This window comes from Sinocyclocheilus rhinocerous, unplaced genomic scaffold, assembly GCF_001515625.1.
Source record: "Sinocyclocheilus rhinocerous isolate Xijiao unplaced genomic scaffold, SAMN03320098_v1.1 scaffold1333, whole genome shotgun sequence".
In the NCBI taxonomy this organism is placed as follows: domain Eukaryota; kingdom Metazoa; phylum Chordata; class Actinopteri; order Cypriniformes; family Cyprinidae; genus Sinocyclocheilus; species Sinocyclocheilus rhinocerous.
This window is the reverse complement of record NW_015625783.1, coordinates 442,904-470,741: the sequence shown is the minus strand read 5'-3', so window position 1 is coordinate 470,741 and position 27,838 is coordinate 442,904. Positions and strand designations below refer to the sequence as shown.

Sequence of the window (27,838 nt, the reverse complement as noted above, 5' to 3'; positions counted from 1 at the left end):
AGAATAAATTACTTTTTCAAATATGTTAAAATAGAAAATAGTTATTTTAAATGTAATGATATTTCACAATAAAAGGCAGCCTTGGTGAGCCTAAGAGACACCTATATAAAAAATAATATATATATTTTTTCCCCAGTGTTTTTATAGCCTTTTAAATTGGCAATAGTAACTTCTTGTTAAGAAAAGTTTGGTTGAATTCTGCCTTTTTTATTGTTTATTGCTTATTGTAAATGTAATGGTTATAAAAGGAGTGATGTAAGTTGAATAATATTCCAATGAAAAAGTAAAAAGTATTTTAATATATTTATTAATATTATTCATTTTAATGTATTATTCATCTTAGATCTTAAAAAAAGTTCACTATGCTGTTAATTATATCAGTAACAAGTCACGGGGACACACATACTACACAGATGGTGCTGTTTCCTAAAAGTGTTTTTGAGATATGGTGAATCATATAAAAGTGTGTTACTCTAGCGTTGATGTCTGGGTGGCTCAGAAAATAAAGAAGAGTGACGGGATGACAGTGGCAGTGTTTCTTTTTGTCTTTTGATGGCTTGCTATTCCCTTCAAAAATGGCTGTCTAAGCAGATTCCCTCTTTCCCTTATGCTAGGCACAAAGAGACACACACAAACACACTTCAAGAACTCTATAGGTACAGTTGGACAGGGACAATGACAGAAGTTTGGTACGGCTTTCTGGATAGAGAGACACAGAGGGGAGACTTTCAGGTTTGTTTTTGTCAACTGCAGCATGCTGGGCAGCCTCCTGCTCAAAGAGCCTGTAATGGACTGGAGTACATAAACTTTTTTTCAAACCTGCAAGACGTTCGTTCTTCTGTGGATGACAAAAGAATGTATTTTGAAAATGTCAGTGGTTTTTCTGTCCATTCAATGTTCAGTGTTATTTTAAACCCCGATGACATTCATTTAAACATTTGAAACCTTCTTCAAAGTATCACATCTTGTCTTCAACAGAAGAATGTCATACAGATTTGGAATGACATTCATTTTTGGGTGAACTATCCCTTAATGGAACCGTCATAGGATGCCACATAAAGAAATGTTTTCCTGAGTCTGCTGTAATACTTTTGGACCTATAGTTTACTTTTATCAACACATTTACTCTCTGGGCTCTGGGTGAATGAAGTATTTGTAGTGAAGGATTATGTTCTACAAATTGGTTTTGAATTTTTAGGGCTTGTCTGATTTCATAGCGATTCACTGGAGCCTCAGCGTGTGATCCGTGATGCAGTGTAATTACGTTATAATGACCTCTCCTTTATCAAAGCGTATCACGCGCTGCTCACCTCCCATAGGAACATCATCCTTCCTTCCTTTTCATGTCTTCCTCATCTCTCCTCTTTTCTCATTGCATTGTCTTCCACACAAGAATGTCATACAGATTTGGAATGACATTAATTTTTTGGGTGAACTTTGGGTGAAACGGCTTCCTTTTGGACATGCAGTATATATCCCCTACTTTTACAAACACATTTACTCTCTGGGCTCGGGGTGAATGAAGTATTTGTAGTGAAGGATTATGTTCTACAAATTGGTTTTGAATTTTTAGGGCTTGTCTGATTTCATAGCGATTCACTGGAGCCTCAGCGTGTGATCCGTGATGCAGTGTAATTACGTTATAATGACCTCTCCTTTATCAAAGCGTATCACGCGCTGCTCACCTCCCATAGGAACATCATCCTTCCTTCCTTTTCATGTCTTCCTCATCTCTCCTCTTTTCTCATTGCATTCCTAGTTGGCTAATAAAAGATTCATTTCCAGTTCATTAATGAAGGCAGATGGCTGGATTAAAGAAAGCCTGTTAAAGAATTGAATTTTCACCCTCCGTTAGGTCAAAGGTCAAATCTGAGGTTCTGTTTGAGCAGTTTTTGGAATAATCACTCCAAATCATCTGCTAATGTGGTATAGTGAGACTACCAGAGTCAAATGTCTTATTAGTATTTACCTTTCATTGCTTGAGATGTTTGCCCTTAACAGAGGTCAGGGAAAATCACGAAAAATTAGATTTTTTGCTCTTTTGATATAAAAAAGCTTGATGAACTATGGAGAAATACTCGTGTTCACAATGCAGAGCTTCCCAGTCAGTCCGCCAAGACCTTTTATGGAAATTAAGCTGCAAAGATAGGTCATTCATGATTAATTTTGTTGTCATGAATACATTAACATATGTTTATGTGTTATATGTGCTCATGATTACATTGAAGGCTATTTAGTGTTTAGAAATTTGGCTGTGATGTTGATCCTTGTTTCACGTGCAAAGAGTTTAGCCAATCATAACAGACAGAGATCATTTAAAGGGGTCATATGATGCTGCTAAAAGAACAGTATTTGGTGTAATGAAATGTGTTTATGCGGTTTAAGGTTAAAAAAACACATTATTTTCCACATACTGTACATTATTGTTTCTCCTCTATGCCCCGCCTTTCTGAAACGTGTCGATTTTTACAAAGCTCATCGGTCTGAAAAAGCGAGGTGTGCTGTGATTGGCCAGCTATCCAGTGCGTTGTGATTGGCCGAATACCACAAGCGTGAGACGTAAATGTTACGCTCCTTGCCATATTGTGATGATGCCCTGTCAGGCCGGAGCGATAATTCAAAAACATGAAAACCCATTATAAAAGAGGCATTCGTTGAATCCAGTGGGGACATAATTATGGATTACAATGATTTATACTGTCTTTTTACGCGTTGCGTTGCATTGCGCCGCGTAAACATAAAACCATGTCTGCATTTGTGATCAGAGAAATGACAAACAAAAAGTGCTATGATGTATTTCCTCAGCGACCAGCACGGATCAGCTCCAGGCATGACGAAGCATATATCGTCCTTTTTTTGGAAGACCAAACAAAGTAGTTTCGCTTTCACAACGAAGCACACAGCGTCTTCACGACATGGCGGCGGCGGCAACAATAATACTACAGCGAGAATAAAAGTTACTCCTTCTTTCTTTGCGTGAACATTTGTGTGGCGTTATGCAAATCTTCCCACAGAGCGACGTAGGTATGTTGGGGCGTGTTAGAACGAGCCGATTTAGGTAGGTGTGGCTGACTCTTAACTTTTATAAATAATATCTCTTTGGATTTGAAACTTTAGTCTTTGCAACTTTACAGATCTTCTTTATGCACCAAGAGCTTGTAACACTCCAAAGAGAAGGAAAAATTGAAATCGCATCATATGACCCCTTTAAATATGTCATAAAGATACGGTAGCAGAACTGTTTCTTAAAGCTGTTCTACAAGATTTATTTCCAAGGGCCAGAGAGGCTTTTTGGTGCAAGAAGCCATTACTTTATCTCTGGACTTCAGGGGAAAGGATGTGAGAATATGTCCACTCTAAGGTCTCTTTGGAAAAGCTGTAGTGCTTTATTTTGGTGTTAAGATGATAAAGTGTCTGTGTTTGTAACTTTTTCAGGTAGCGGGCATATCTACGGTAAGCTATTACTCACAACTTCAAGGCTTGTATAGAATTAATATACGAGTTGCTTGAGTATGGTGTTTAAAACTATAGTTGGCGTACAGTAAGCTGTAACTGATTTCGGTATGGTTTAACCCACGGTGTCTGGTTGCTGGTTGTAGGTGTAAAATATCGCTGGCAGCTTCTCAAGTGTTTGCTTATACCCGTGTTTGTGTGTAACACCCTGTGTGTGTTTGTGTGTGTTTCAGGTGTAAAGATGAGGAAGTTTGCGTACTGTAAGGTGGTGCTGGCCACCTCTCTGGTGTGGGTGATGGTAGACATGTTCATCCTCCTCTACTTCAGCGAATGCAACAAATGTGATGACAAAAAAGAGAGAGGATTGCCAGGGAGAGACAGTGAGTACACGCATGCACACAGTTTTGTTGTATAACATAGTTATCCTGTAGTTTTTAATAATAAATCTGTCCTAGCACTTCTATTTATTTCTGTTTTAGACACATTTTGGGATTTTTACTTTCGAAATGTTTTCCTGATGAAGACTATTTCCATTGGATGTGTGTGTCTGATGGTGTTATATTGTAAAATATGGGCAGGTATTGAACTGTCTATTTCTGTGAGATAATTAAAGAGTATAGAAATATAATCTCTCATAGTTTTAGAGCTGTATTGACTCTACATCATCTGAAGGATACAACCACATTCCAGCTGTGCAGCTTATCTTAGAGGAAGAATGGAGAAATCTAGAGCAATATATAATTTTAAGGACATTTTTAGTTTACCTTTATATGTTAAACAGTTTTAGTACTGTGATTAGTCTTAATGTAAAGGTAAAATATGAATCTAAAAGCAAAACCAGTTGAGAACCGCTGCTTTAGAGACTATAAAACGGAGCAGAAAGAAGATCTTGGATTTCAAAGGAACAGTCACAGAGAAAAAGTACGTGGATGGTGATGCAGTGTGAAAGCATATTTTTCACAAAGATTTCTTTGTCACTAACTGACCTCTCTATCCCCCTGATCAGGTCACTTTGGTTTGGTCACTGGAGAGCTGCTTTACTTTGGCCATGAGATATGGAACAATAACCCTAAAATAATCTGCTCACCATATTAATAAAGCACATTTTCTGCTGCTTGTGCTTGTGTCCTTAGCGATGATTATATGATTTTTACCCCCAGAATCCTTGAGGAAAGTCATTGGATTTTGCTGAGCAGGGAAACAGGACAATGTTGCCTTGTAATGCGCTCAGTCTGAACAGCTAAATCCTGCCCACTCGCCATGCATGTGGCTCACCCGTACATACACACAGCGTACGCAAGCGCACGACACAAGGCTTAAAAACAGGCAGTTTGCCTCTTAGAGCAGATGTAATCTCTCACACTGTTGCAAATCTGACCTTAATCTCACCAAAGCATGCTTTTCGAGTTATTAATGATCAAAGCTCAGTGCTTATCTACCCCCACAAAATCCACAAAAACACACTTCACACACACATGGCACAATGAGCAATTGTGCACAGACATCTAGGCCACAAATTCTTTTTGGTGGGCGGGATGTATATAAACGTTTTTATGGTATTTCACACATTTGTGGTGGCATTTTCACCATTCTGAACAATTTTAGAGCCTTTTTGCCAAGGAGAGCACAGTGTCACTGAAGAGCATGACGGATGAATATGAAATGTGATATGTAAAAATCAACATAAATATCCCTTTTGAACAGAATATTTTTATTGTGCCTCTTCCAATTTTTCAAAAAGTATGACAATATTATTATTATAGTGTGTGTATTTATGTTACATAAAATGTGAGCTGTGTAAATTAGCCTTAAAAAGAATTCATTCTCATCACAGAATACATCATTTGAGATGTGGTGGAAATGCTACTGTTGTGTTGTGGTTTTTCATTTAAAAATGCCAAACATAACAGAATTCTCTTGTGATGTGTGTATATCCGCTTTTGGACAGATTAAATAAACTAGTGAGAGCATGATGGGTTTATTTTCTAAAAGTCCACAGGGCCCAAAGTGGCCATAGTTGGAGAAACGCCCATATGGACTCAATCAAAAGCCAAGGGAACAATCTTGACTCCATGTGTGTTTGTGTTCCAGCTGTGGTTCAAAGGCCTCATGACGGCCCAGGGGAGATGGGAAAGCCAGTGGTCATCGCTAAAGACCAACAGGAGAGGATGAGGGAAATGTTTAAGATTAACCAGTTTAACCTGATGGCCAGCGAGATGATTGCACTCAACCGAACTTTACCGGATGTGCGTCTCGAGGGGTGAGTGTCTGCTTATTTATGATCGCTTCCTTTAAAGTGGGTTTGTTTTTGTTTAATAGATAAATGTTATGCCTGTAACTGCCAAAATGAACATTTTGGAATGGAAGTTATGTTATGAACTGTGAGGGTTGGTGTTTGGCTGTTTGACTTTAGAGTAACTGACAGTCATATTGCGGCGTGTGTGTGTGCTTTTTGCTGGGTGAAATGCGCGTGTGGCAGGGAGTGAAATATAAACATTGATCCGTGAAATGCGTTTATTTTCTGCCCCTCAGATTAATTACTGAAGAGGTTTTTTTTTTTCTCAGCTGTGTTTGAAGCAAACCAATAGAATCAACATTTTCAATTAAAAGATAAGAGTGTGTCAATTACAGAGTCACAGTCATGACCTGACTACACACACACACACACACACACACACAGATACACACACACACACACACACACACACACATCGTCAGACTCACAGCTATCACCTTCACAAGAATGTGATCTTTTAACTCTTATAACTAAGAACATATGTTACTTGTAAATGCACAAACTTGTTAAACCAAAGAGTTAAGGGGGAACTGGTTGAAATCTGAGTGAGAATGAAAGAGCTGAACTCTTCATCTTAAAGCAGGATGCGGTCTGCTCTCTTTTCAGCTGTTTTCCGTATTTGGTTTTGTAAATGTGAAGATTAAACAGCGTTTGGTCACACTGTACTAACGTACACTAGCAGTCAAACGTTTGGACACACCTATTTGTTCTATGTTATTAGCATTTTTCACATTGTAGCACAATCTATCTATCTCTCTGTGTGTGTGTGTGTGTGTGTGTGTGTGTGTGTGTGTGTGTGTGTATTATATTTTAGTTTTGTCAAGAAATTCATGCATAGGCTGACATAACTTACGGTATATTAGTCTAAAAACTATTTTCAATGAAAAGCTTTTAGATCAAAAAGTATTTAAGATAATGAGAAACACATTCAGGCAGTCAGGTGTGTCATTCTGACCACAAACTGTCAACTCAGACAGGAAGTGACCTTCTGTTCGACACATAAGCAACATTACTTTTACATGCAGTTTGTCTGTTTTTTTTGTAAAACGCCAGAGTTTGTATTGTTTGTTGTTTTGCAGAGTTATGTGATGAGAATTTCTGCCCATCCAAATGTGATTAAATACACATAATGATGCTAAAGTGTTCAAAAGTTTGGGGTCAGTAAGATTCTATATTACTTTAAATAAATTTATATTTTTATTCAACAAGGATGCAATAAATTGATCAAGAGAGAGAGCGAGTAACTCCATTTATAATGTTACAAAAGATTTCTATTTCAAATAACTTTCTATGAAAACCTTAACTAAATATAAACTACTTTTTAAAATCTATTATTTTTAATTGTAATTAATTATATTTTACAATGTTACTATATTTTCTGTATTTTTGATCAAATTAATGCAGCCTTGGTGAGCATAAGAGACTTTCAGATACATGAAAAAAATCTTACCGACCCCTAACTTTTGAATGGTAGTGTACAAATATGTAATTAATCATAGTAATATGTGCAACAAGATCACTGGAATTAAAAAGTATTACAGAACATTTCAGTAAAATGAAATATTTAATATTGTAGTACGTTTTCACTGAGCCTTTTTGCGAAGACATGTCCAAACTCAGTTACATTTACATAAGACACTGGACTGTGAATTACGTAGTGTGTGATGAATTGTTTGATATGTCGCAATCATCCACCCTAAGTGTTATTTAAACACCTATTATCCTGTAAGCGTCTTCAGCGTCAAATGTTAACTGCTAATATTTGTGTTCTAGAGGTCAGATTACTGTGTGTGGACTGTGAGTGTGGGTGTATTTTTCACACTACGTAATATACCTTCTATTTCTGTTATACTCTGCAGTAGTAAGTTCACTGAGGTGAGACAGAGAAAAGGAAAGATGTGTAGAGAAGATGTCACATTCGTCCTTGAGAAAGCAAAGAAAAAGACGTTTGTGTGCGTGCGTATTTGTGACGCTTCTTTTGTTCTGTGTGATATCGCTCCAAACAGTGCCCCCTCCGTTCCCACTGCACTAAATAATGGGAAGTTTGTCCCTCTGCAGTGGACACACACGCTTTCAAAAGGCCTTGCCTTAAATATTTACGGTTTTAATAAGTCCCTGGATGCTCTCTCTTTCAAGGCACGACCATGGAAACTATTCCACCATGTCAATAATGTCACCCGAGGTCTCGGAGCCAAGTAAAGCAGAAGCACGTCTGTGAGGCAGACGCAATATTCACACACTCGCATAAAGCTGCACGTCAAGCATTACGTCAAGTGTGTTTAATGAACTAAATCGTTTGAATATGTATCCTGGCAGTGCCTGGCGGGGCGATAAATCACTGGGTCACTGGAGGGAACTGCAGGTCTGATAAAAATGCCAGGATTATTGTTGTTTAATGAGTTTTGTAATTATGTAGTACCATCTCTTACCATCTGTGTGTGTGTATATACAGTATATATATATATATATATATATATATATTTGGATGCAACAATACAGTTAGCCAATGTTTCAATTCATACCTCAGTTTTTTAACCACAAATTTCAGTTTGGTTCTGATGGCTTGGCAGTATTTTTTGCAATTTGTGATTTACAATGCAGTTTTTAAAACAGTAAATATATATAATAAACACCAGGTTTGTTGTGCATATTTGTAGGGCACGCACGATTTGGCTCGAAATTCCAGTTTACGTTCCAGTATTTGTTTTAAACTATCTGGTATTAAAAATGTCAAATTAAATGAGAAAAATGCAGAATGTTGGACAATTATTTTTTGGACCCTATACTATTTGATTCCATTTGTGTTTGATTCAACCATGCAAACGGGTCAAATACCAGTTTTAAAGTTTGCCCATGGTTTTCTATGTTGATGTGACAGAATTTGAGCGAGTGGGGATGCGCAGTGTGTGGTGTGTATGCTGCAGCTGGAATAGAGAGAGTAAATGAGCCTGTGAGAGTCATCATGTTTGCCTGCCTCTGATTTTCTCTGCAAATATGACCTCGTATTTGCGTGAGAGCACATGGTCTGATGTGTTTTGTTGACTCTACAGCTCAAAAACATGTAAGGGAAGAAGAAGGATCCATCTTCTCATCTCTCTCTCTCTCCCCCTTGTTCATTCACCTCACACACAAACTGACAAATCTGCAGCAAATCTGCATGATGCGATCATGTCGACATGCACCAAGAAGGTTTCCGGCATCTTGTTGTGTGTATAGAAAATGAAATGAACTCAAAATCAGCTTGTCATAAGTATAGTCTACTGTATACATAATTTCTTTCAAAATATGAAGCAGACTTCACAGAGAAAAGTAATCTAAACCTTATAAAACATTTCTACATGGCCAGACATCGAAAATTAGCTGTGTATTCTGATAAAATGATTCACAGGCGATTGTTGATTTACTTCTTGTTGTCTCTCTCTGCATATATAAGCTGGGTAAGGAAAACTGAAGCACTTCAGCTTTAAGGATCGTTTTTCGTCTGGTTGGAGGATCAGATTCTGTTTGGACTGATTTGACAGTATCTTAGCAACGCTCTTCAAACATGTCATTATGCTTACAGTGCATCAGCAGATAAACCTTTTCCCAGTTACCTCTCTGTTTTCCCTGACCTTCTGCTCTCTCCCTTGTCTTGCACACACACACACACACACACTCATAGCGCCAAAGTGCTGTGTGTGATGTGTACTAAATTACTGTTTTGCTGCTCTGAATGGAGTAAAATGGAATACATTATTCTGTTTCACTAAATTACATATCAAAGGAGGACGAGTGAGAGCCGGAGAGAGAGAGATCTGGTATCAAAGAAGTAAGATATCTCAATCTCTACGGAAGGAAGGAAGTGGAATAACTAGGCAAGAAAAAAAGGAAAGTGGAGATGAAAGCTACTGAAAATGTATTTGCCTAAGGGGAAAGTAAGTGTGTATGTGTGTGTGAGCAAGTATCTTCATGTATTTGTTTGTGCCTGGTTGTGGCTGTTTCTTCCCAAACACACCCCTGCATGAACTGTCCCAATATTGCGTCATCTAGATGATCTTTGAAACCTTGGCAAAACAGGAAACTGAAATCTGGTTGATTTATGAGGCAGTAAATGAGCTTTATGTTTGTGTTTTTTCACATTTTGTCAGTGAAACTGTGGCATTCAGAAATCAGACATGGAAAACATCTGATGTACTGAGTAGATATAATTTGGATAAACTTTTAAGGTGTCCTTGTTACAGTGTAATTAACAAATGTAAGACATTTAGGTACTGAGTAATATTAATTACCTACATGTAATTATTATAGGGTTAAGATTAGGGTTTGGCTTTGGGTTACTTGCATGTAATTATGCCTAATTTTTGTTGTTACAATAGTAAGTAAATGTGAAACGTGTAATAAGGACACCTTAAAATAAAGTGTTACCTAATTTAAACCAGGGATTAAAAACCGTTTAACGAACAAAAACAAACAATTTTTGTAAAAGGTTTATTGTAGTTAACTAAAACTAAACTTAAAACACATTCATTCCATATCAGCTGAAAAAAGCAAACTTATTTTATTTCAGTTCGCTGCCAAGGCAACATTTCTTATTTTCATTTAGTTTGACTTGATGTACTAATAAGTACAACTAAAACTATTAATAAGTAAACTAAGGCCGAAATAAAAAATAATAACTATATAAAAATAATTAAAAATAAAAATGACAGACACAACTAAAACTTCAACTAAAATGAAAATGGAAAATATATAAATAAAAATAGAAAACGAATTCACAATGTGAATAAAGACTTACAATTTTTAATGAAACTAAATATTAGACAAGTTTGATCTGGTCTGGTTCCAGTTGTGCGAGACAACAGGTGCACCATTACTGTTTTAACAGTTACATTAAAGAATATGTCAAAACAACAGAGCTGTACACATCACAAGTGCTCAGTGTTGTTTGTGGTAATGAGTGCTGCTGTCTCTTCTAATATTTTTAACTAGCTCCAGACGCGCGTCTTTTCAACTCTTTCTGCTACATGCGCATTACTTCTCTCCCCGCTGAAGATGTAAAGCTCCCTGTTGCTGATTAAAAAAGAGCTTCAGTCAGATGACAACAGTTATTTTAACAACAGTAGCGCAGAAACGGCAGTGAGAAATTGATACTTTTGTTAGAACGCTGTAGAAAATGAGAATGCAGCAAGGGGGTTCGAAAACAATAGACAACTGATTAAACAATTGATCCTAACTTAATATTCATATCCACTTTGCCTGAACTGATGAAAAATTTTAACATATTTTGTAGAAATATTCTCAGACACTGCTGTTTTGACCCTAAGTACTTTTACTTTTGCAAAGTACTACTGTTGTCCACAAGGAACTTAATAACAGTTTCAAAAAATATTGTCCTCTGTATGAGGACCTCCGTTGGGAAGGAAATGCAGAGGCTGGACCTTTTGGATCATTAATTGAACATCTCTGCTGTAGAATATGATCCCCTTAACAAGATTTGTTGTTGTATTGACCTTCATTCGTCAGCTAAATTATGCATTGCTTGATTTCTCGTTTTGCCTTTTTTATTCTTGTTTCTTTTGTCTCCGCGTGTGAGTTTTTTGGTTTTCCCGCCGCAGTGTGGCGAGCAAAACGTTTTTGGCTTGTATTTTTGTAATTAGCAAGTTGTGCAGAACCATTAAAAGCATATGGTCAAGACTGTAAACTCGCAGTCAGCATAGATTTACACAACCACGCCAACACACGCTGTTTTTATAGTTGTGTGTCGCATAGAGAGAACAGCTCACAGCTGGGAACAATACTGACCTTTTCTCCTTCACTGCATTCCTGCTGTCTGGGAGGGAACTCTGTATGTGTGTGTGTGTTTGATGCTGAGAACTGTACTGTGGTAAGGTAACACAATATTTCCTTTACAGTTTGACAGTCTACAGTTTTTATGTCTTTTTTACTTTCTCTTAGATTCAGGTAACTTTTATTTGCATTGTAAAAAAAAAAGTCTTTCTGAGAAGAAAAAAAGTGTTTCTGAGGAGTCAAGAGAGGCATGTCTTCTAAAAACATGAGAAAATAATTGACTCTACAGAGTGAATAAATAAATAAATTAATGTTTAATTTTTTTTAAATAATAAATGATTAATGTATAAATAATTTTCAAGGTACTAACGTTTTGGAGTCAAGGAGGGGATGTGAGAAGAGGCAGTGTTTCCACATTATAATCAATATCAATTATCAAATTTTTTTGCCTAGTATCATTCAAAAGTTTGTTGTTGGTAAATTTTTTTAAATATTTTGAAAGAAGACTCTTATGCTCACTGTAGGCTGTATTTATTTGATACAGTAAAAACTGATATATTGTTAAATATTAGTTCAATTTAAATAGCTTAGTTTTCTATTTTAATAACTTAATATTTCAAAAGCTGAATTTTCAACATCATTAATCCAACATTTCAGTGTCACATCATCCTTCAGAAATCTTGCGACTGTAATGTGCTGATTTGATGCTAAAGTAACATTTATTATTATTATTATCAATGTTGAAAACTGCTCAAATTTATTTGTGGAAACTGATTTTTTTTTCAGGATTCTTTGGTGAATAAAAAGTTAAAAAGAACAACATTTATTTAAATACATTTATATGCATACCTGTATAAGTTTATTGCAATGTAAAAGTAAAAATGCTGACAGAAAGGAGAGGTCTGTGTGGGTAAAAGAGTGGCTTCACAACCAATTGAGAGTTTATTTCAACTGCTTTACACAAGTACACAAAGGTTTGACCAAATAAAAACTTAAAAATGAGTCAAATTGCCATATGTAGTCTGTGTTTTGGATTATGAAGCCAGCCGTGACATCAGCTGGTTGTTTTTGTATCTTCATTTTCTGTTTTGATTCTGTTCTTTGATATGATGAAAGCGCTGGTCAGAGAGATTTGGATTTAGCATGTGTGTGTTTGAGATTACGGTGACTTTGAGAACTGATGACTAACTGATCCTGTGTGTCCTCTGGCTGTTATCTCTGCTTTAGAGGGAGAGCAAAAGTAAAAGAGAAAGGCTGTCCTCAATTACTCCTCCCAAACACACACACACACACACACACACACACACAGCTGAAAATGTGTGTAAAATCGCAGTGAGCTGCATCATTGGACTAATTCAATCTAGTAGGATGTCCTGTAAATGACTGAATAACCACAGCTCACATTCTTCTTCCACTGCATCTCTCTTTCTCTCTCTCTCTGTGCTGAAGTTAAGCAAGATTTGGCCTGAGGAGTCCAGTATCCAGTATAATGTGTGTGTGTGAGAGAGAGAGAGAGAGAGAGAGATGGAAGAGTTCTACAGACCTACGGCTGTTTTTTGTCTCTCTCTGATTGCACCAAATATATCCAATTATTCCTAGGGCCTGAGAAATGTGATTGTGTGCGTGTCTGGTGTCTCTGAGGGTTTGTGCGAGCATGTGTGTGTGTGTTTCATCTTTGATTCCTTCCATCTTTTGATCAGCTTCGTTTCCACGTTGTCGCAGCTATTTTAGGCTGATTTAGCCTTTGCTCTTAGACACACACACACACACACGCGCGCACATATAAAGCCATGGCCAGACATATGCTACCTCACCCACTCAAATCACTAACACTTTGATGGTGTCTGTGCTGGTTGGAGGGAAGGGATGCATGATCTCCCTGCTTTACAAAATTTATTTTTATAGAGAGACAGAAAATCTAGGAGAACGGACACCAAGGAATGAGAGTGAAATCTGTGCTTCATTTTAATCAAGCATGTAGCAGGGCTGACCAATGAGACGCCTCAGCTGCAAATTAAACCATTGTCTGGGGTCCTGAGAGTCAACATCAGGTTAATGAATTTAAAAAGAGCAGTCTGTGTGTTTCCAGATGATGAGTTTAAGAAAAATGGGGCCAAGAGGGTTTGTGTTACCGCAGTGATGGGACATGATGGGCTACAACCCCTCACCTTCATTTAATTAATTGTGTGTGTGATGGCAAGTAGGTTGGAAGGTGTTTTGTCTCTTTTGTCTCTCTTTAAATGTTTTAGTGTTATTGTTTTTCGTGTAGGTTATTAATCATTTGGATCATTGTAGTTATGTTTGCTGCTGAATGTGGTTTTGTGCTTGATGTTTTGTCTTTTTGGGTGATTGCAGGCCAAAATCCCCTAGCTGTGCTAGGGCAAACAGGAAATGAGACAGGAAGTGGAAGCGTGTGTCCCACTTTAGCTCTCCAGATACAACAAACACTGGCTTTCCTCTTCCTACAACAGCATAGACTGGCACAGTGACCTGCAGTTACATAATCGACAAACAATCAACACATTCTCTGAACCTGCCCACAGCCCCTCAAACGACCAATCAGAGCCCATGCTCTGGATGACTGATTGAAATTTAGACCAATGAGGAAGTCAAGGAATGGAATGTTTATGGAAACATTAATTGGAATTTCAGACCATATTCTGGAATCCAAGAAAGATTGGAATCTCATTTTCTCCCTCTTCAGTTAAATTCATTGTGTGTTAAAGAACGTTCTTATTACCAGAACATTCTCATTCCCAGAATAACTGGCTGCAATGAGAATTGGTGAAAAAGAAAAAGAAAGTAACAATAAACATTACTGTAGAAATTGAATTTGTACAATGAAATTACCAAAAATGGATAAATTAAGTAACCTTAATTTAACAGAACTTAAAGTAATAGTTCTATGGTGCCCCTAAAGGGACATAGTGATGAGAAAAAAAATTAGATTAATTTTTCGTCCCCCCGAGAAACTTTTTGTGAGCGAATACAAAGTTTCTTGGGGGAACTTGAGAACTTGAGGTTTTTCATGCAAATGCAAAAGTTTTGTGAGAGAATGCACAGTTTCTTGGGAGCACAAATGCACAGTTTCTTGGGAAATGCAAAACTTTTGTGAGTGAACGTAAAACCGGTTTATGCTTTTATGCTAATATACAATAAGAAATGAGGCAGGAATGCTAATATGCATTTTATGCTAATATACAAAAACATATTATTCTTTTCTCCCATCTCTTATTTTTTTTCTATCACCATGTCCCTTTAGGGGCTCCATATACCCAAAAACCAACTGAAATTTTAAGTCCTAAATCATTTACTGAATATGTTATCTTTTTTATTTGTGAAACTTAAACATTCAAAATTTGTTCAAAATTATTCAAATTTGGTGTGTCACGATAGTTTATAATACAGAAGAACCAATCACATAGCCATCATTGACATCATATGGCCCATTTATTTTCATTGTATGAAAGCGTCAACATTTCTCTAAGCTTCTATTGTGTTCAGACAGAAATTTTTAGATGAACTGTTCCTTTAAGAAGATTGAGCTAAAGATAAAGACTAGATGAAAGTGCTAATAACAGTAATAATAAATCTGTTTATTGTTTCTGTTGGTTAATGCTGATTGTTAACTCATTTACACTGAATATTACACCATACCGTAAGGTGTGACCAAACCTGCCAAAGTCACAAACATTCATTCAGACTCTCTGTCATCATTTATTCCAGTGTCATCTGTTTTTAGAGCTCCTCACACTAAATGAGATGCATTCACAGTCTCTCCAGCACCTCTTCACTCACCGTTTGTCCATAACGGCCTGTGTGTTTCTGATAAATGCTAATCTCCTCTCATCTCAAACAGAGCTCTCTGCAGCTCTCCAGACCCTGTGCGGTCTGTTCATTTCTGTGCTCAGGAGGGAAGAGAGTTTAGGAGAATGTAGCTTTTTTTAATATCTTTAACTTAATTGTCTGCAAGTTTTGCCCATTCTCATTGCCAAGTTTTATATTTTGCAGGTGTAAAACGAAGGTGTATCCAGACGATCTCCCACGCACCAGTGTGGTGATTGTGTTCCATAATGAAGCGTGGACCACTCTGCTCCGAACGGTCCACAGCGCCATCGACAGGTCACCGAGACACCTGCTGGAGGAAATCGTGCTGGTGGATGACGCCAGTGAGAGAGGCGAGTTTGCGCACACTAGATGTTGACAATGTTTTGGGGACCAAATGTTGATAATAAAACCTGAAATCTCCTACATTGTGGAGAACCAAGGGTCATAAGTTTAACAGCTTTGGAAACATGTCTTAAAGAGTCATCTGCTGGAATGCCACTTTCTCGTGTACGTGCGTACAACAATTAGTGGAAACTAGAGATTACGGTTTATAAAGTTTTAAATATGGATATTTTTCTTATACAAACGCATCGCTTCACTTCAGAAGGCCTTTATTAACCCCCTGGAGCCATGTACACTACCAGTCACAAAAGTTTTTGAACAGCAAGATTTTTAATGTTTTTTTTTTTAAGAATTCTCTTCTGCTCACCAAGCCTGCATTTATTTGATCCAAAGTACAGCAAAAACAGTAACATTTTGAAATATTTTTACTATTTAAAATAACTGCTTTCTATTTGAATATATTTTAGAAAGATCCAAAGATCAGCATTTATCTGAAATAAAAAGCTTTTGTATAGGGATGCACCGATGTATCGGCCGCCGATATTTATCGGCCGATTTTTCCTCAATTTACAACCATCAGCATATCGGCTATTAGGGCTGGGCGATTTTCCCGATTTTATCGATTTTATTTTTTTTAAATCGAGGAATCACGATTTTGAATAGAAATATTACCAAATGTTAGAATTAGACACTTCGACAATATGCCGGTGATAACAGTAAAGAGAAAGAACGATCCAACCGCATGTCGGCACACGTGATTAACCGCTCGCATGTGACGCGCTCTGTGAAGGACCATAAATTTAGCGCTAGGCATCATTCACACAGCGCTTTTGTTTTGACGACTTGATCACAGTGTTTTTAGAATGGCGTTTCATGCATGAGACACTGCAAGAGACGGTACCTTTTATTTACATATACTATCATAGTATTTTATAGGGATGCACCGATGTATCGGCCGCCGATATTTATCGGCCGATTTTTCCTCAATTTACAACCATCAGCATATCGGCTATTAGGGCTGGGCGATTTTCCCGATTTTATCGATTTTATTTTTTTTCTTAAAAATCGTAAAAAATCGAGAATCGGTCAAACATTCTGGAAAAATCGAGATTTTGCAAAATCGCCCAGCCCTATCGGCTATATAAGGAAAAAGGCCGATATAAAAGGCCGGTTTATTAATTAACTGCGTGAAGGCACTGAGCTGTATAATGTCTGTTGCATAATCCTAGCGCTGCTGTCTGCACTTTAATGCTAATCAAATAACAAAAGACAAAAGATCGCACACTATTCTTGACTAAATAACTTTTGTAATTTTCATAAGTGTAGCGGACCTCATCTGAATGATGACCAAAACTTTACTGATGTTTTATTAAGTTTATTGCGTCCTTTTTCACTCCAAAAAAATCACCATAAGAGCTAAACAAAACACAGCACGAGAAGTGCACATTAAACTCTCTCTCTCTCTCAGTTGCATTATCATCAACATACAGCGAATTACACAAAACACTTATTACAACTAACAGTAAACAAATATATACAGATCTCATGCCTTTTCGGGGGGGGTGCTTAATAAACTGACAAACTTTAAATCCAAAGAACTGCGTGCTTTCATAGCCATTTCATAGCCAAAGAAATAAAGCCATTTTGTACAGAAACTTGCCTTGTATTGTATGGAATTGTATGGAAAGGAGCAGCTTAGGCATTCTGCTATACATGTTTCTGTGGGCAATCCGAAGAATAGTTAAAGAGGTTGTGAAAGCCGTGTGAGTGAGGAAATCATTTTCTATTTAGCGTGAACTGTCCCCTTAAAATTGTAATGTAACAGATTTTTTCTTCAATTTTGTGATGAAACAGGTGACTTGGTTCTATCCATCAGCTGTTGATTGGATGGAGGCAGATCTGAATGAGAAACTGAGGTTGATTTTAAGAAAGGGGCTTGGTTTAAACAGACTACTGGAAGATCAAGTTATGACATTTTGATTATGAATCTTGGATGAATTGTCTAGTTAGATCAGTAACATGCCTGTCATTTTGACAGATGTATGTGGTGCTAAATGCTGAGAGGGGGAATGATAGCACAGAAATCTCTCGCACACACAAATAAATGCTCTCACACAGATCTCTAAGTTAAGATGAGGACATTGTACTGCAGCACTCCAGAGATAATGACATGGTTTTGTTTCCACTCTTTGAAAATGCCTGTATCATGTCAGCTCTGCTTTCACTGTGTGTGTTTTGTGTGTTTGTGTGCAGTGAAAGAGAACAGAACACATCTAGAGGAAAAAGATGGCCGGTGACCTTGTTGCGTATTAACGTCAATGATGAAATGTGATTTACGCACTGGAAAGCGAACGTGCTTGTTAAGTCTTTTGATTTATACCGAGAAAGAGAGTGTGCGTATGTTCAGCCTGACGTCTCTGACTAGCTCTATTGTGTGTCTGCTGCTGTGTGGGTTTGCAGCTCTAGTGTCTTTGTCGTTATCTGCTGCACTAACCTGTAATTCGGCTAGATTATGGGATTAGTGGATTAGTAGGTGTAATGCATACATACCTGGAATTATATTATCATTAGCCCACACATATACACACACACACACACACACCAGGCCCGGTACTAGGCTCGCTGGACTGGGGGGGCAATCAGAAATTGTGGTAGGGCAGCACTTTCTAGGGTAATATATTCATAGTTCACTTTTATTTACTCAATTTTCAGTCTTGCATTTTGTGTCTGTGTGAGTGCAGAAATGTTAAATATATGTTAAATATGTGTTTATGCTGCGTTCAAGTCCTCCTGGGACGTTCGTACTTTTACGAGTTGACAAGTCGTAATTACGAGTCAGGTGCGTTCAAGTCAGTTTAGTCGGCACAAGATGGCGGTGTACCTTCTTTTAATAAATTACAAGAAAATACAACAGGGTCTGTTAACTCTGCTTATAGAAAATGAAGAGCAAAGAATTCGCATCAGGTGTGTTTTGCGTTTTTAATATTTTTTTTTAGACTAGGATCCCAAGGCCCCCATCCTGTAGCCCCCCCCTAGACCCGGCCCTGACACACACTCTCTCTCACATATACACTCATCTTAAAAGTGGGGTCCTGTGAAAACCACCAGTATTTTTAGCATGGAGATCCACTATATATATACCATATCGATTATCAACCAGACGCCTAGCGTTTTCCACGCGTTTTTAGGCGCGACATGTGAATGGCCCCTAAGGGATTTTTTTTTCCAGTTGATTTTGGATACATATTGTCTGATATTGGACATTTAATTGTACAAGATCTTCTTCTTTGTTTTTACATTTAGGTTACCTTTGATATCATCTAATGCTCACTTAGAGCAAAGAGACTTTTTTATATTATACAAAGTAGAATTTTAGTATCTGCGATTTATCAGTTATTGGCCACAACATGAATATAATTATTGCCTTTTTGGTATTGGCCAGAATTTTATTACATCTTTGAATATGCAAATCATTATTAGAGCTATTAGAACCACTCGAGAGCTATTAAATAATTGTGATAACAAAGAAAAAGTCCAAAGGCTTTTAGAATCTTCATATTTCTAGCTCTCTTATATACTGTGCATCTCATTCGCTGTGGTTTAAATGTTATTAACTTCTGAATGATATATACATTAGTCTATTGAGCCTAACACCTTACTCTAAAACTCATTAAAATGTCAAAATGAATAATTTCAAACGATAAATCAAATTATCATATGCATTTCTCCTGCTCTGCAGTGAATCCTGGGAAATCTGATTTAGCTGGTGTCGTACTTATTAGTGTAATTATTCAATCCAGGTGTTGACAGACCTGTGCTTGATTCTACAGGCATAGCCCTGAATCATTTTCTCCATCACTGCACTGCCGTCTCCTCTCCCCCCGCATTGATGTGAGTGCTGAGTGTGGAGGCAGTGACACGACCAAAAACACTGAACATTTGTGATAGTATATTGAAACAAAGACAGTGAGTGATATCCAGCATTTTTTCATATTTTGTGGTAGAATGCCATGAAGCAACATGAAGCTTTGTGATGGATCAGGTTAACATTTAGTTTCCTATTGATTTTTAAACACTAACAGAGAGCTTGAAGATGAGGTAAGAAGGTAAAAAAGAAACTGACTATAAATTATGAATTAATCTGTCTACATGCAGGGCTCGCTAGCCCGACGGATGTCTTTATTTGAATGTATCTGAAGGGAACCAACTGTCCTCAGAAACGTTGCTGGCATTTTAATTTCATTTGACCTATAATTCCTGATAAAGCAGCGTTTATGAGCATGGAGCTGCTTTGTGTACAGCCGTTACCGGGGAAACCGCAATATTTCAGCGCTCCTAAAAGCGCCACCTCGTGGCAGAGAATGAATTAGCATTTCCAACAAGCCTTTCTTGCTGTTTATGGTCAGATCAATGCAAATATCAACTCATGTTTTTACGCAGCAAACACAGAGTTGTAAATGGGAAAGAAGTTAATGTGCCTTCTAAAAATCTAAACAATTAAGACAATATTTATACAATTATACAAACAAGTAAGTACTATTTATACGTTTTAAATTGATGCTTAAAATGCAAAATGCTTAAAATGCTTAAAATGTAAATGCTTGATTTATCCCTTTTCATAAAAATGGTCTAAAGGCTGAAATGCGCCTTCTAAAAATCTAAACAATTAAGACAATATTTATACAATTATACAAACAAGTAAGTACTATTTATACGTTTTAAATTGATGCTTAAAATGCAAAATGCTTAAAATGCTTAAAATGTAAATGCTTGATTTATCCCTTTTCATAAAAATGGTCTAAAGGCAGAAATGCTGTTGTATAAGATTTTTGTTTTTGTGAAAACCTATATCTGAACTGTAAATCATGTAGTTTTATGGCTCAATACTGTATGTTACCATAGACATTGTCCAACCCCACTCATAATGTGTTCATTTGACTTGTGCAGCACTTAAAATGGGTCATAAATTGTCTTAAATGTATTTGTAAAAATTCTGCAGATACCCTGTAAATAGTTAAATAAAATTCCTTCCTTCATATTTGTTGATATTTGTGTATTGAACATATTTTTTGATTGACATTTAAACTCTTATCTGATTTTCTATATTTAAAAAAAAAAGGTATTTTTTTATTTGGGCTATTTAAATAAATTTTCGGGCTACCAAAATCAGAGTACCTGCCCGAAGGGCTACCAGGGATTTTGAAATTTTGCGAGCCCTGACATGATTACATGGAACAATTAATTTGTTTATCATAAATTTAATTGTATTTAGCAAAGCACGGTTTTTAAGAATAAACAAACTGAATTAATATAATTATTTTATAACATTTCTGGAGAGGCATCCAAAACAAAACAGTTCAAGTTTGTGAAAAGGCTAAAGTTCTCCCAAAATGTACTCAACCTCATGTTATTTTAAATGTGCATTACTTACTTTCTTCTGTGAAGCACAAAAGAAGATATTTTAAAGAATGCATCGAGTTAAAGTCAGTGAGGACTAAAGCAATATTGGACCTTCACTGTACGTGACATTTTTCAAAATATCTTCTCATATGTTTCACTTAAAAAATATTTACTTACCCTCATGGTAAGTAAATGATGACTGGATTTTTTTTTTTAGTGAAGTGTCCCTTTAAGAGAGCAAATTGGTTTAAATTGCAGCAATATTAAATAAACCAAAATTACATTGATTGATTTAAGTTTATTCTTATAGGCTGTGTTGAGGGGGCCTCCAAGTTTTTTGCACTTGCAAATCTCCGTTACGCCACTGACTCTGAGTGACCCGAGAGGTCAGGAGCGTTTCAGCTGACTGTAGAAATGTGTCCGGCGGGTGTTTCACTGGCATTGGTCTCGTTGGCAGCTGCTCCGGAGTGCTCTGACCTCTGTATACATGACCTCTGCGTGACTCTGTTGCCCTCCGGTGTCATTGCAATGGCTGCTGAAAGCCCTGCATGAGTGCTCCATGTGACCCGGCTTGGGGTGTACAGCTCCAGGATGAACATTCACTCACAAACACAGACAGCAGCCAACGAAACGGCTGACAGCACTGTGATGTGATGACACAAGCACACATGCAAAAACTTACATACATCGAACTCTGTTAGGACACTTGTTGTTACTGTTTTAATAGGATGAGAAGAGGAGGATGAAACAAGATTGTCAGTGTTGCGAGACAGATTTGAACCCACGTACTGCAGCTCACTTTGTCAAGAGTGCATTTCCCAAACTGGCATTCGTGAGGAACTGCAAGGGGTTTGCAAGTTGATGAAAAGCTAAGAAGTAATGGAATAATGACAATGTAAAATTAAAATATTGATGATGTATAAATCTCAATTTCGAAAAAATTGACCCTTATGACTGGTTTTGTGGTCCAGGGTCACAATAAAATAATAAAATGTAAAACCTCTGGGAGACTTTAAATAAATATTTAGGTCTAAGGGGTTTAACTTTTTTAAATTTTTGTTTAACTGACAAAAATCTTTGGGAATTCCTGCTCTAGGCTATTACAATATGAATAGCTTATTTAACATGCTCAGTAGTTTGAGGCATAAAACTTGCTTGTTCTGTTTTATATCAGTGAATATCTGCTCACTTCAAACCTTCATTCATTGGAAACGCTGACCTTACAGTTTCAGAGGAGCAATATTTATCTGAAGGACACACTAGAGAAAAAACTTTGTCCCCTTTTCTCCCTTTGTCCTTTGTGTTTTTTTCCACTCTATTGATTCTCTTTCTCTCAAGGTTTCTCTTTGTATTTCATATGCTCTCTGTTATCAGATATGGTTTGTAATCGAAGGTAAATAGTGAATGTAACTGCTAGATCTAGTCAGTGGGATAAATTGTTTCTGGACCTCAATAATTTTAGATGCGGTCACATTTATCATTGTTCGTCAAATTGTTCATGGTCAAAATCAAGAAATTTCAATTGTATTCTGTGCAGTCTGGAATTTAGATTTTTGCATCGGCTTCAAGTCAAATTTGTGGTGTTTACCAACAGAAAGCAGTGCGGTTTGAAATTGACTTCATAATATATTGCTGCACTATTGATTTATACATTTTCACTGTATTGACAAAAAACACACTGAGACATTTTTCGAAATATCTTATTTTGTGTTTCACAGAAGAAAGAAAGTCAAACAGGGTTGAAGTGTCTCTGTATAAATAATGACAGATTGTTCATTTTTGGGTGAACTGTGCCTTTAAGATCAGAGGTAGGGGATCGAAAGCATTATTACCTCAGTATAAAACCTATACAAGTCCCGCCATGACAGAAAAAGCGCAGCTGAAGTAACTGTAAGCCACATCAGAATTTAGTCTGTAGGTGAGAGACTGCAGAGACTTTGACAGAGTGTTCATCCAAGAGTGCTTTGAAGCTTCATTGAAGCCTGTGGTGTGCACACACACACACACACACACACACACACTCCTGTCTAACCACTGCAACATTTTGACAGATGCAAAAAAGACACATCGATGTCTTCTTTTCTCACTCTGTCACGCACACGCACACATGCACCAGTTTGGTCGGTAATAGATTGACTGCGCAGGTCACGTCCTGCATAAGAATAGCTGCCAGCCCCCCTCCTCCCTCATCTGTGCTAATCTGCTTCTCCTGTGGAGAGATAAAGACCCAAATTCTTCCTCTCATCTTCCTGCCGCTCAATTTTGTCCTCTAATGATGTCCTCTCTCGTTCTCCTTCTCCCTCTTTCCGCCCACTCTCTTTATTTCCACTTAAACGACTAGAGGAATAAGGCAGGATATTGATTTACGTGTGCATAGATTTACTCACGTGTATGCAGAGAGTGATGAGTGTTCATTTGAGTGGAGCATCCATTTGACTTGTTTTATATAACATGTAATGGAGTTTGCAATGCATTTAATTTACATAATGTGACATATTTGCACCTTAAAGTGGGAAATTTTGCAGGATGGAACTTACATGTTGTCAGGTTGTATGTATGTGTGAATAAGTTAAAGAGACGGATCACCAGATAATAACATGGAAACAGAAAATAAACGTTTTCTTTCCCGGCTGAATGTGAAACTCTTTTGTCTTTCTGTTTCTGGAGTGTTTTAGGGGGGTCGCTGGCATGAGAAATCCCTGCTGCTCCTGCTGTCTTTGTAGTTCAGAGCGTTCTGTTCTGTTCCACATATCACACCTCAAATAAAGCATGAGAGAGCAGATAAAAACCCTCTGTGAGACTGTATTGCACAGACGTGTCCTCCCGTCAGTTCTCTTAAAGGCTTGTGTTTGGATCTGTGGATGCGGGTTTGCCATACATAGATTTTTTTGGACAGATTTGGACCAGTTTACAGATTTTAGTCGTTGCTTTTGTTAAAATAATCTCTAAAACTAACATGAAAACTCTGTCATTCTACTCATCCATGTTGTTTAAAATCAGCAGGATGTTGAATGGCTTTGAATATTGTGTTGGACAACAGAAGGCCTTTGAGTCAAAAAGGTTAAGAACCAGTGACTTACAAAATACATGTACCATCTTAACCATAAATGTAACTGTAAATGAATGTTGACTTTTCACAGGCTTCTTCTGTATTGTTTCACAGTTTCAGTCTGTCCTTTATGTTCCTGAACACAGTTTGAATAATCTTGTCAGGTCATTCAGTGGCTTTGAACTGGCTTGTTTGATCAAAACAGACAGCGTTGGTATCCCACCGCAGTAACTTTAGATCCATATTTAACGATGGCTGCTGCAGCTGAGGATGTTGTTCCACATGAGCTGTGTTAAAGCGTTGGAGTCATTGGCAGCATGAACCAAACCACCCACAGCAGATGCTGATGTAGAGCAATACTTGGTTAATGATTGAAGTGGGGGGAAATTATTAAAGAAAGGTTTCCTGTACATCGGCAAGACAAAGAACATGCCCCCTCACACACCTTTTTGGGCAATAATCATTAAATTTCAAGAGCTTCACTTGAGCTCCACAGTGTGAAAAAAATTGTTGTTGGCAGCTACATAAAAAATACAATTTTAACGGCAAAATAAACCATCAGCTGGTTAGAGGCATTGGTTGACTATTGAACAAATTATCATGCAGTTGGAGAGAGGTAATCAGCAAAACAGTAATAAATGTTCACCTAATTATAATATGCCCCACCCAACTTTTCAGAATGTGCCTTGGCTAAAATATGCATTGTGGTTTGCATCTAGAGAGGTTTCGGTTTGCTAAACATCCACTGACGGATATTGAGTGAAGATATGATTTTGATCTATATAATCTCTGTATATGTGAAGCAAGTGTATAATTGTTTGTTACCTTTGTGTGCATGCAGACTTCTTGAAGAGGCAGTTGGAGCAGTACGTGCGGAAGCTGGAGGTTCCTGTCAGGGTGGTACGGATGGAGCAGCGCTCGGGCCTGATTCGCGCTCGGTTGAAGGGGGCGTCCATCTCCACAGGTCAGGTGATTACCTTCCTGGATGCCCACTGTGAATGCACCACCGGCTGGCTAGAGCCTCTGCTCACTCGCATCAAACTTGACAAGTAAGTACTACTTCTTTTAAGTTGCAACACTTTGAAAATGTCAACATTGTAACCCTAGGATCCAAAGCTAGTTTTGTTTAGTTTTATTGTTTCTCAATAGAGAAAGCTATTTTCTCCCCTAGTATGTGCTGCTGGATACAATGGATATGTGATGTAATAGTATGTGGGATCTATTTTTGTGAATAAAATTGTGAAAATTTTATTTTAATGATAATTTAAATGTGTAGATTTGCTTAGCTATAATTTACCTATGTACTGTAAGGTATGTCTTTATAAATAAATAATGAATATATTTTCTTTTAGTGGGGATTTAGGGTTAGGGTCAAGGTGTTTTAAGGCTAACTACTAGTCTACTACTACTATAGACTAATTATTAGTCTATAATAATTATTATTACCTTAATATAAAATAATTTACATAATCTACACAATATACTGTAATTGCATATTAAGATAACAAAAAAATACGATACAAAATGGTTGAATTGAATGATAAATAAAGAAACAAACTGCTCACAAACTGTACGTATGCATTAAGTAGGAGGATAAATTTCTAAAGACACAGGAAAACTCATTCACAACGAATAACATCATATCTGTGTGTGTGTGTGTGTTTTGGTCTGCACCAATGGAACACTAACCAGATGTGATGTTCTTCAGTCTGGTGTCTCTTCAAAACCTAGGGTGCATGTTTGAAGATACAATTGACACTGACTAATATGTCACTCACAAATGTAAAGAGAGTGAGGTATTTATTTGCGATGTTGCAAGATTATTATTATTATTTTTTTGTTAGTAGTTGGAAATAGCATTCCACTAGTGGATTGATAGCTCACACATATATGCGGTCACAAACACAAAAAAATGTTGCATTTCTGCAATTTGTGGTGGAACATAAAAACAAACCAGTCATTTTCGCACACACTTTCTTTTCCGCCCTTTTGGCATGTTGGTTTGCAGAGAGCGGAGCGATCAATAGCTTTTAGAGTTTTTTTTCCCAGGCCTTTATTACATTTTTGTACTTGGGTTTCACCTTAGGCTGCATTTGTGTCTGAAACGGAGAACTTGTAGGGTATAGAAACATGAGCTCACTTTCATCTGATTTTGATTCTTTGAAGATATATGCAGAGTATTTCTCCCCTCTTCTAAACATGCGCACATGCCCACATACACATGCTGATTCTCTGTGTTGTCTTGCCTTGGGCGGCCTGTTGGGGCATCATTAGCAGATGATGCTTCAGTCTGCTGAATTTAGGAAAGGAAAGTGTGCCTGCGGTGCCTGAGTGTGTGTGCGCGATCCATCCTCATCGCCTGGGTTAGCATCACAGTGGGCTGCTTGGTGCTGATTGATGACACAAGTTTAGCGAGACGTCCCCTCTGATTTGTGTCTGCATCTGTTTGAGTAAAGAGAGGTGTGTCTGAGCGTGTGCCAGCTGAATTCAAAATAAAAAAGGACATTCTGTGGCGGACAAAACTCATTCTTTCAGGTAGATGAGGTCAAAGCAGTGAAAGTGTATTGCTAATATCACTTGTGTGTGTGTTTCACAGGAAAACCGTAGTGTGTCCCATCATTGACGTGATCAGCGATGACACGTTTGAGTACATGGCAGGCTCTGATATGACATATGGTGGCTTCAACTGGAAGCTGAACTTCCGCTGGTATCCGGTACCACAGAGAGAGATGGATCGCAGAAAAGGAGACAGAACACTGCCTGTCAGGTAACAAACTGAAATTCTTATCATGCAGTTAGACAAGTGAATCAGTATTAAATAGCTGTGATAAACCTTACCATGCCCAATAAAAGTCAAAGGTCCATAGTAGAATCCACTACCGTACTAGTCTTAAAGGGATAGTTCACCTAAAAATGAAAGTTCTGTTTACTCACCCTGGTGTCATTCCAAACATTGGTGCTTTTATGTTTTCCATGAAATGAAAAGGAAAATAAGGACAAATTCTTAAAAAAGCACCATAAAAGTAGTCTACACAACTTGTGTTAAATGATGACAGACATTTATATTGTAACAATTAAATGCTATTTCAAATAAATGCTGTTATTTTTTTTTTTACTTTTTGTTCATCATAGAAGACTGAAAAAAATGTATCATGGTTTCGATAAAAATATTAAGGGATAGTTCACCCAAAAATGAAAATTCTGTCATTAATTACTCACCCTCATGTCGTTCCAAACCTGTAAGACCTTCGTTCATCCTCGGAACACAAATGAAGATATTTTTGATGAAATCCGAGAGCTTTCTGGCCCTGCATAGACAGCAATAGCCGCTTTTCCACTGTCGGGCCAGTGCGAGCCAGTGCTTTAAATGGGCCGGGCGGGGCTAATAGCCTCGGACCTGTAGCACCAAGGCCAAAATCACGCTGCATTTCCACCGTCGGGCCAGAAGCTCCGCTGCGCTTCACTAAAACCCGCCCTTTACACGCCTCTCAGGAACAACGTCACGCAACCCTATCATTTCACCAACAAAGAGAAGTTAACATAAAACTAATCAGAAATAAGTAATTTAGCACATACGCGGAGATAAACTCTCGAGACGAGACTTATGACAGATAAAATATGTTACTAAATAAATGCACGATTGTGATAGAGAATAAGAACAGGGGGTCCTTAAAAAGTCTTAAATAAAGTTTTCCTAAAATATG

The 27,838-nt window shown here is 37.4% G+C and overlaps 1 protein-coding gene across 3 annotated transcripts in view; it reads left to right on the top strand.

Moving 5' to 3' along the window:
- Window positions 1–27,838, top strand: part of LOC107706221 (polypeptide N-acetylgalactosaminyltransferase 1-like) — a 111,930-nt gene that overhangs the window by 67,817 nt on the left and 16,275 nt on the right. For all 3 annotated transcript variants that reach the window (XM_016509856.1, XM_016509874.1, XM_016509865.1), the window contains 5 exons: window positions 3,687–3,833; window positions 5,545–5,713; window positions 15,527–15,693; window positions 24,976–25,183; window positions 26,731–26,901. In XM_016509856.1, coding sequence (XP_016365342.1) covers window positions 3,695–3,833; window positions 5,545–5,713; window positions 15,527–15,693; window positions 24,976–25,183; window positions 26,731–26,901 — 854 coding nt within the window. In that variant the 5' untranslated portion in view covers window positions 3,687–3,694. The remainder of the gene's footprint in view (window positions 1–3,686; window positions 3,834–5,544; window positions 5,714–15,526; window positions 15,694–24,975; window positions 25,184–26,730; window positions 26,902–27,838) is intronic.